Source organism: Ammospiza nelsoni, chromosome 1 (assembly GCF_027579445.1).
Source record: "Ammospiza nelsoni isolate bAmmNel1 chromosome 1, bAmmNel1.pri, whole genome shotgun sequence".
NCBI classification, from domain to species: Eukaryota; Metazoa; Chordata; class Aves; order Passeriformes; family Passerellidae; genus Ammospiza; species Ammospiza nelsoni.
The window spans coordinates 34,266,387-34,276,500 of record NC_080633.1 but is presented as its reverse complement, the minus strand read 5'-3'; the positions used below and the strand labels follow the sequence as shown (position 1 = coordinate 34,276,500).

The following is a 10,114-nucleotide window of genomic DNA, read 5'->3' as shown; positions in this document are numbered from 1 at the left end:
ACCCTCCACATCCACGGACCCAGCCCTGCCCGCCCCTGTGGGAGGAGAGGGGGACGCCAGGCGCTGGCTTAGTGGGCGGGACAACCAATGGGTCAATCACAGAGAGGCCTTGAGGCATTCTTATCCAATAGCCAACTTCTCCAGCCCTTCGGGGCGGAAGGCGCGGAGGGAGCCGGCGCTGGGCGCCACGTTTGGTTCTGGCGGGGGCGGGCCAGCGGTGCCCTCACACACGATGGCCGCCGGCAGCCATTAACACAGGGGGAGAGGCGTGAAGCGCAAGCGCGGCGCTGAGGGGCGGGGGGAGCCAGCCGGAGGGAAGCCCCGCCCCCGCACTGTGAAGCTCCACCCCGTGCTGCGAAACCCCGCCCCCAGAGTGCCGAAGCACCGCCTTCGTGGCGGGAAGCCACGCCCCGATTCTGCTAGACTCCGCCCCCCAGGGCTCGCGGCCGTGCCGCCGCGGGAGGGGGGCGTGGCCTCCGCTTCCTCCCCGCGGGGCCGGGCCCGGGCCGGTGCGAGCCGTCGAGCCCCGCCCGCCGGGTGTCCCCGGCCGCCCCCGCCGCCCGCACCATGTCCGACGCTCCCCGCATCCCCGGGGACGTCTGCAGCCTCTTGGCAGGTGAGAGCAGGAGGGAGGGCTTCCTTCCCGGGGGGCGGGCAGAGTGGGGGCCGAGGGGGGCGGGCCGGGGGGGGTGTGACGGGCCGGGGGAGCCAGGGCGTGCGGGGGCAGCAGCCTCTGGAGCCGCGGCGGAGCGCGCCTCGGTGGGCACCGGGCGATCGCTTCCAGTGCACGGGTTCGGGGGTTCTCTCCTTCCCATCCCCCCAGTTCCTCCTCCCCGGCTACTTCCTCCGCCCGTGCCCGTCCGTGGGGAGCCGCAGCGCTCCGGCTCGCTTCCCCGCGGGGAGGAAGGAGCGGGCCGGGCCCCCGTAAGCCGGGAGCTGACACCGCTCCCCGGCCGGGCGGTTCGGGGCTGCGGGCGCCAGCCGGGGTGAGGCGTTCGGGGGCTGCCGCGGACTGGCGTGCGGGGCGTGTGACCGCCGGGTGACCGCGCAGCCATCCGGAGGAAGTCTCTGCCCCCGGGTGTGCTGGCAGGGCAGGCTGCCCGCATCAGCCGAAACAAGTAATGAACTTCCCCGCCGAACAGCTGAGGAGCGGACGAAAGGGCGGCTGAATTGCTGGGGTGTTGTCACATCAGTCACACACCTCTGACCGTGGCTGTCCATGTTCTCAGGATGCCTTGGAGCGTAGGGATGGGATGATTTCTTACCGTGAAAGGTTATAATGTTAGTACGGACTTCCGAATGCGAGTGGCTATCTTATCTCAAAGAACTAGTATGCAGTTTTTTTTTTTTTTTTTTTTAACTGTTGTTGTTAATTAAAATAAATAGTATACTTAAAGGTTGGCTTTTCTGGTATCTTTATCAAAAAGTTTGGTGTCCTGAAGCCATTTTAATTTCAGTGGCACTCTTCTGAGAACTTCTGTTTCTGCCGCAGGAACTTGTGTAGCTGTGACTTTGCCATTCAAATTACCCATGCTTTTTGAAATCTCCCTTCTGAGGCCAAGCGCTCAATTACTTAGCTGGGCACCTGCCAGAGTCTAGTGCAGCTCATCACTTTTACAGACTGTTTTGTTTTTTTTTTTAACACTTTGATTGAAAGAGGTAATGCTTGAAACATATTGCTCTCACCACATCTCATCTTCTGCCAACTGTCTGAAGTGTTTTATAACTGCAGTTTCTATGTTACTTGCATATCACACCATCTGTATTAAAAATTTGCATGGAAGGCCACTAGAAAAAAAAAAAGGAAAGCTTCTCATGATTTCATATGATGGAAAATAATTACCCTTAGAGAACATTTCTAAATCTTGGTATTTTCTGTGGCAGTCCTGAATTCTGGAACTCATGGTCAGATGCAGGGCATATATGTTTGTTTTGGTGCTAATTTCACTGAGTGAAGCTCATCTTGAAACTCTTCAATGTTTTAAGTGCTTTAAAATTTTTTTTTGAGGGGAAGGATGTGATGCAAATGGAATCATTTGAGATGATGATTTCTTTCTCAGTCATGGTACCTCATGTACACAACCTGTCCTTCCTTCCTTCTTCCCATCTTTGTCCAGTCTGCCATGGAAAGAGAGACACAGAAGTTTTTGTATTTTGAAGTGAAACAAAGAACACCTTTTTTTCCTCAAGATGTAATGTACTTTCAGAGTCACTATGAGCAGCAGCCTAAGTTATATACAGGTATCTAATGTTTGTGGAGTATGTACAGCTTTAGCTTTTCTCATTTCTTTTTGTGCTGTCTATAGAACTGAAGCTAAGAAGGCAATGGAATGATTTACCAATGGTCTTTAAATATTTGTTTTGTTATTACTATATCTAACTAATAGTTTGCAACTTTAAATTGTTACCCTCAAGGTTAACCTTGTAAGGTTATATGCTGTTAAAATTTAATAACCGGCTTATTTTTGAAAAATAAATAATGGCATGACTTTTTACAGTTTTTGTTAAACTCTCTTTTTTGAGGTGATCAGGCAAGTGCATGAAAGTTAGAAATGAGAGTAATCCAGTAATCTTTAATCCAGTAATCTAGTAAACTGTGTGAGCAGTTCTTTCACTGATGTGTGTAGGATCTCACAGTCTTCTATGTAGTTTTCTTCTTTTTTTTTTGCTCAAGCTGTTCCTGTAGTGAGGATGTATAGTAATAGAGGAGGGAAGGAGGGTCTGTAGTATCTTTACTATTCATCAAGAAACTGTTACACCATACAAAGACCACAGTTAGTAGATAGTTATTAATTTCTGCATGCTCTTCTTCAAGAGTGCTTCTTAATGTATTATTTTAATGGCTCACAGTTATTGATTCAGCACCTCTTTGAGATGAGGGAATATTGTTTTCCCATCGGTAAAATTAGTATAATAAACAAGATGTGATTGGGGTCGCAAAAAATAATCAATGGTGGAACAGAATTAGAATTCAAATTCACCTGCCTCCATGCTGTGCTGGTTTCTCCAGATAATAATGAGTTGGATGTCTATGTTAGTGGCCATTGCAAGTGCCAGGCACTTCTTCATATCAGGTTCAATTGAGAATGTGCAGCTAATGGGTAGCAAAAAGTGCTGAATTTTAGTTCTGGTGTTCATGTAGCAGAGAGGCCCTCACAGGTGCAAAATCTCATAAGTACTGTGCTCTTCTGCTCTTCCTCCTCTTCTTGGCCTTTTTGCCTATGATTTCCAACTTCTGCAACAAGTGGAGGAACGATCATATGGATTTCCTTATCCCTGCTTACTCTTGATTGATGGTTGGAGTATGTTCACCCACCATGCTGAACAAGTAGGGATCCTACTGGAAAACCTACTAAGTGCTCCTGTAGTTAAACATGGCGATAATGGGAATAAACACACCAGGGCATGAATTAAAGTTGCACAGGAAATTTTCCGACTTGTGAGTGCTTTACTTTGAACCTAAACAATATTATATCTTTAACACAAAAACAAATTCTGTCACACATGCTGGCAGGGTCATTATAGTTGCATATCAGTGGCGCTGAAATGTTCCAGGCAGAAGCACAGCTTGAGCTCAGGCTAACTGCATTAGTAGGAAACAGGAGGAAGCCGTTTCTGTAAAGTTGAAGGGGAAAGGTCAGTGTGGCAATAGACTTATTGCAGAGGATTATTGGGATTGCACAATCCCATCCTGTCTTCTCTGACTTGTTCAAGTGGTAGGGGGGAAACACTGGAGACAGAAACAGAGTCCTCTGGTCATGAGTTAGACTCCTGGTAGGAGGAGAGAGTAAGTTTGTTGCTCTCTTATCTCCCTCTTTACGCCTCCGAGGTGTATGGTAGTGTATGTAACTTCTTAAATCCCCACCTGCACTTACAGTCCCTGCACTTGCGGATGATGCTTGAGACAGTGGAATTCAGTGAAGGAAGCCCATCTCTGCTCTGCCTTTTCTTCTTTTGAAAAGGCATCGTCTGTTGTATTTATGTGGTATTTTTGTGGGTGTCTGGCAAAGTGGAATGTTTCTCTTTTTTGTCCCCTCAAATTGTAGCTGGTTGCATAGATTGTTGGAGGCCTTCTCACATCTATTTTTCCTTAGTAAGTTTTGGCTTGTTCATAGCTGAGGAGGAGTTTGAAGGTTCCTTCTTCCCCCAAGGGATTATTTCTTCTGTAATGTAAACCAGACTGGTTTCTTCAGTCAACATGACTAGAAAAAAATTCTTGAGATTTTTTCAGTAACAAATATTTAGTTTGAGATAAGACTTGATTATTTTTTCACAGGTTTTGATGGTGTCATGGTCATTAGATATGTGTATCATTTATATTTTTTCCCCAGTTCATATCACGTGACTGTAGTTTGGGTGATATTTCTTTGTCTTTTGTTCAATTTTCCTTTCACACGTGGCAGTATTTCTTGTTTGAATCTTCTGTATTTGTATTTTGAAAGTTACAAATACTTTTACTGTGAAAATGGGATAAAATTTTCTCTAGTTTATATGGAACCTTATATCCCATCTTAATATAATTTTTCTTGTTCTGTTAAGCAAAACTCCAAACCTAAATAGAAACCAATGTTCTTGCCCTAAGGATCATTTCTACCCAGATATTATTCAGTTTGTTTAAATGCTTAGTTATATTGTCCAGAACACTTTTTTTCTGTGTGATTCCTCTTATTTTTTTCTTCAAAGTCATACTGTTTACCTACTTGTTTAGTTGCATCTTGAAAATCGCTTGCAGAAAAGGGCAAGGCAAGAAATCTACAAGACATTGGATCTAGTGCAGGAGTTGCTTACCTTTTATTTTTGGACTGTGCTGTTGATATTTACCCCAATCCCCAAAAAACAAACTGTCCATTTTAATTTTCCATGTCAGCTGTTTCTGGACTTTCTCCTTTCATGCCTGTCATAGAAGAAGCCTTCTGGGTCCAGTATGGCTCTTCTTTATTGATTGATTCAAATTTAAAAGCACACTGTTGTTTAAAACTTTACTCTTTTTAAAAAGTATAATTTCCATGTTTCCAAGGCTTTAACAAATTCCAGTTCTTGCTGAGGAATCCATCTGTACAAGATAAACCAGGGGGATTATTGTAGACATCTTTTAAGTAGACATGTATTTACAGCTTTGGTAGTATGTATGTGTTTCTGTAGTAATGGAGTAAGATTAGAAACAGTGAGGTGAAAAAAATGCACAGAGGGACTCCTGGTAAGAAATAACCTCCAGTGATTTGAAACATAGTTCAATTGTCTCTGCCATAAATTTGGGAATAAGTGTCATATATGGGTGATAAAAATGGCATAGGCTATTTTTTATATACTCATTATTCACTTAGTTTGTCTTTTTCAATTAACATGGAGTCTATCTTTCTCATCTGACTGGGTTTACGTTTCTTTCATAATCATATGTCAACAAACCACAATAGACACAGCATAATGTGGCATACAGTGTAAATCTTTAGGTTAATCCTTAACATTTTTTATTATAGTTCATTTGGAATCACTTTGTAACTTGATCATGATTTGTACTGGTGTGGTTTTTTTTCATTATATGCTTAATACGTTACAGCTCCATCTTTTCTCACCTCTTTAATATAGAGAGAGGATGCTCAACTACTCATCCAATGAGACTAGAGATAGATATATAACTGTATATATGTATAGTACTTGATTAAAATTTTTCTTTTTTAATCTTTTAAAAGACATGCTTTATCAATTTACTTCATTTGAGGAGTCTTAGCAATTTGTATATACTTCTGCTTTTAAAATCACTAATAAAACTGTTGACCGTCAACATGTTTCATTATACTTGCTTTATATGTGTCAACACAGCAACATAACCTTGCTTCTGGGAATTTAAGGTAGAGCAATTTTTAAAGGCAATTCTTTCTGGGACTTTGCACTAAAAGCAATGCTAACCTTATTGTTAGGCTGGATAAATGTGGTATTTTTAGACATCTTGAAGTTCAGTCACTTTTATTTTACATCATGTGTTCTGTTTCTGATTAAGTGTATATATATTTAAAAGGCAATTTAGCAAACTCTGGAGAGGGACTTTAAAACATAGTTGTGAAGTTGGGGGAGAGCAAAAGCAAAGTCCTCCAATATTTCTTTATTTAAAAGAACAGGCAGTGACAGCTATTGCTTGGCAGTTTGTCTTCAGGCTTTTTCCCTATTAATGAGTCGCATGACAACTTTGAAATCAAATTAATTAATTGCTTTCTGATGCCAGCCTGTGTAAAGCTGAAAGATACATGGCAGTCTGTTTAATATTGGTCACCTTTGGACAGTATGTGTGTAATAAATGTGCCTAGCTTGCAGCTATGTCCCAAAATCCTCTGGCCTGCTCTCCCAGATTCCCTGGCTGGCAGCCGGCTGCTGGCTGTCTGGGTGCTTGAGGCAGAGGAGAGACAAGGCTGGTGGGTGCAGGAATTGCTCTGCTGAGCTGCTGGTGCCTCCACATGGCAGTGGCAGTACAGCTGCCAGGTTATCCCCTGGAGTGTCCCTGGCCATAGGATGGATGTGTGTCCAGCCTCCCAACCAGCCTGCTTTCTCCTTGGGCCGTGGGCCCTGCCATGTGCATGGAGATGCTCCTGTCTCATTGCCACTTTCTGATTCCTGTCATTGGAATGGTGTCAACTCATCAGTTGATGTGTCCATGATGGAGTGATTAACTTCTTGATAATGTGGTTGGATAACATCTTGGTTATCTGCTGGAGGAGGGGAGAAAGACCGACCCAGCACATAGTCTTTGGGTGCCTCTGTGGGAATCTGCTTGGCCCACCCTGATTAGAAATTGAAGTAGTTCTGTCCTAAGTATCTTTGTTTATTAAGTGTGACTTATATTTACAATATTAAATCCTGTAAACAACAAATGTGCTATGATTTGTTATGCTTAGCACTCTTTAACACAGCACTTGCTTTGGGCTAGAAATTTACAATGTTCTTGAAAAATTCCATCTGTATGGTTCCAGCCTTCGTTAAAGGAAATAGCTCCAAAGTCTTTAAAACAATTAAAATCTTGCGGTGTTGTCTGTTTATAATCATTGAAGTAAAGACAACCATAAACTGTTTTAACAATGAAATGCAAAATAAATCTTAGCTTTTCTCCTTGTAAAAGGACTGTAGATGAAAATGAAATGACAATGGCTTTTAGCTTTTGACTGTTCTGTGAACTGGCACTCAAGTTTTGAACTGTATGAGCTGGGCGAAGTGGACAGAGCTAGGCTGAGGTGTGATTTTCCTTTTCATTCAGTTTGTAACCTGTATTGGCAGAGCAATTTGTGAGTGATTTGTATCAATTGTATCTTTTGGTTTGGTAGCTTTTGTTCATTTCCTGCAGGCAAATAATTCCTCTGGGGTATGGTGCAAGCAAATTTAACATTACAAGCTTTAAGAAACAGAGCAACAAGTATGGGCATTTAAGCTATCAAACAGTCTAACACACAAGCTTAAGAAAAGAGGTGTTAAGTAGGTTTCTAGTGTGTATTTTTCTTTGCTTTGTTTTTGTTTATTCATTTTAGTGTTTTTAAATTTATTTTTTTATTTTCATATTTTCATTGGGAACAGGTAAATGTCTGCAATGTGTGATACTAAATAGCTGGTCAATTCATTGGGAAAAATTTATGGGAATATGTCACTTGGTTTTTTTTTTTGCTCTGGGGTAACTGATTAGTTGAAGTGCTGTTAGACCAGAAATCTGTTCAAAGAGGTTTTCTTTCTGGAACTTATCTTTTATTCCTTTTAAAATTTCTTGATGGATCAGCTGCTGCTGAAGCATGAATCAGGTCTACACTGAAGTGCTTGTGAGGAGTAGTTTTGTTTTCTGTGTAGCATTAAACTAGTACAGGAGAGACCAAGTTGTGGATCATCCTGGAGAGGGGAGAGGAAGTATGTGACTAGAACAGTGGTGAGAAATGGGCACATTTTGCTACTTCTCTTTGAAGTTTACTGTATTAAACTAGGATCTGCTGTACTGAAGTCCCTAGTTCTGTTCTAATTCCTACATAAATCACTTTGTGGAAGGTCAGAGAAACTACAGGAACATTTCCTTATGTTAAGGCAGTCCATATTCCTCCATAGTGTGGAAGTACAGGAAGTGAAGAGATGATCATAACTTAGATAACTTGCTGGCTTCTTGTCCAGAGAAGCTTAGGATGTTACTCATCTTCTGCATCTGGTACATCCTGGATGGATTTACAACAGTAAATTAAAACAAGATATATAACATACTGTATAACTCTGAGTAGATAAGAAATATATATGATACAGTAAAACGTAATTTTCAGGTAAACTGCTTCTTTAGCATCGTGTGTTTGTCATATCTGTCTTTGTATTTTGGGGTTGTGGTGAATCAAGCCATATGGTATCCCTGGATATATGGAAGTAATAGTGTTCCATGATGAAAACAGTGCACCCTGACTGTGGGTACACCTCAGCTTGGAGAACTTGTTTCACATGCTCATGTGAGAGGGAAGCCATCCCAGGGATGTCTTCTGCAACTGCTGCTGTTTAGAAATGACAAACTTGTATATGCTTGTTCTGTTTCTGCCTCTCTCCTCCAGCTCTCCCTATACTGAGAGTAAATGGAGCGTCTGCTTCTGCCCTGTCCTCCCATGGTTGAAAATTCTCTATTACTTCTGCTTTTCAAGTCCAAGGTTTTCTGGAAAACTACAAAATCTGTCAGCAATGTAGTTAGTCCTGAAAATTTTTGTATCCGCAGTATATTTTAAGCCAGAAGTAGTAATCCTTTTTTATAATCAACTTGTTTTCTCTTCCCCACATACTCCTTAATTGTGTTATTTCAATGTTTGTATTTGAATAAAGCTTTGACAGTCAGAATGTGAGATGACAGAATTCTCACCTGGGTTGAACCTTTCCAAGAAGTAAAGAAGCCCACTGAGTTTAAATGAAGACTTCTGAATCCAAGTTTTGTGATTGATTAGTGTCCAAAGGTTACCATGCAAGTATTGCTCCTGATTTATAAACATGACTAATTCCTCTGAAATTTTGTATGTTGGTGCCTAGGTAGCACTTGGAAGCTGCTATCTAATTTTAAAAATAAATAGATATAAAAGTATGGAAAAATAAATATTTAATCAGGCCATCCCTCTTCAAGTGAAAGCTAGTTTTGTATTGGAAAATCCTGTTAGGTTTTATTGAGACAAAAACTGTTGATTTGTTTTTAACTATTTTGATTTTTTCTCTGAATATCAAAAGTATAAGTTTTTTGACCTTAGTTTTGTAGTTTGTCAGTGTCATTGGGTTCTGTGGGTTCTCCTCTGCCAGCTTGATTGGCAATTCCAATCCTTGTAATTTGTGAAGATGTGTACTTTTTTATGGGTTGAAAAAAATCCCTGTTGGCATTCTTGGTCTGCAGCATAGAGGCTGTTGGGGGTATGTCTGGAGGATGCATTAATACATGTTAAGTGCCTTTCCTTCTGTTCTTTTAAAGAAGGAATGCCACAGAACTGAGTGAAGGTCTCCCCCATTCAGGATTGCTTTGGAAAATGTAATGGGAAGTTTCTCTGTCTTATGGAGAGAGAAGGATCAATGCTATTCTTCAGAACTCTAAAATATTGTAAAACATGAGTACTTTTGCTGCACTTGGTGAGGACAGTAATCTAAAAATTTAAATAATAATCTAGTGAATTATTTGTAAAGAAGAACATTTTTGTAATAGCTGTGCTAGTGTTCTTGAAGGGTAACTTCTGACTTGTTTTCTTGCATCCTGTAATACAAAGGGTGGTATGTTTCTGTATTATAAAGAAAAAAGCAGACAATTAAATTTTTCATTTTGGAAATCTGTGGTAAATATTCCTGTAAACTTTTGCACGTAGACAGTTGTGTACTCAATTGGCTGTTATTTATGTTTCTGTATTAAAAGGGAATGTCTCATCTGACTGGAAAAGTTATAGGATTAAAATAATACTGTCTATATGCATTTGCATCTATCCAGAGAGAGCCAAGGTATATATATATACACGTCTCTGTGTGTGTCTGTGGGGGTGGGCAGGCACTGTGAGAAGGTGTTTTGTTACCCACAAAGGCTTTCTCTTATCCAATGAGCAATTGTTACCCATACAGATGAGACATTTATGTTAACAAGGAGGATTTTTTGGTTGTT

The 10,114-nt window shown here is 41.4% G+C and overlaps 1 protein-coding gene across 2 annotated transcripts in view; it reads left to right on the top strand.

Annotated features, from left to right (window-relative positions):
• The first annotated feature begins 466 nt into the window (after nucleotides 1–466).
• SKAP2 (src kinase associated phosphoprotein 2) overlaps nucleotides 467–10,114 on the top strand; it is a 121,657-nt gene continuing 112,009 nt past the window's right edge. For both annotated transcript variants that reach the window (XM_059479741.1, XM_059479735.1), the window contains exon 1: nucleotides 467–616. In XM_059479741.1, coding sequence (XP_059335724.1) covers nucleotides 568–616 — 49 coding nt within the window. In that variant the 5' untranslated portion in view covers nucleotides 467–567. The remainder of the gene's footprint in view (nucleotides 617–10,114) is intronic.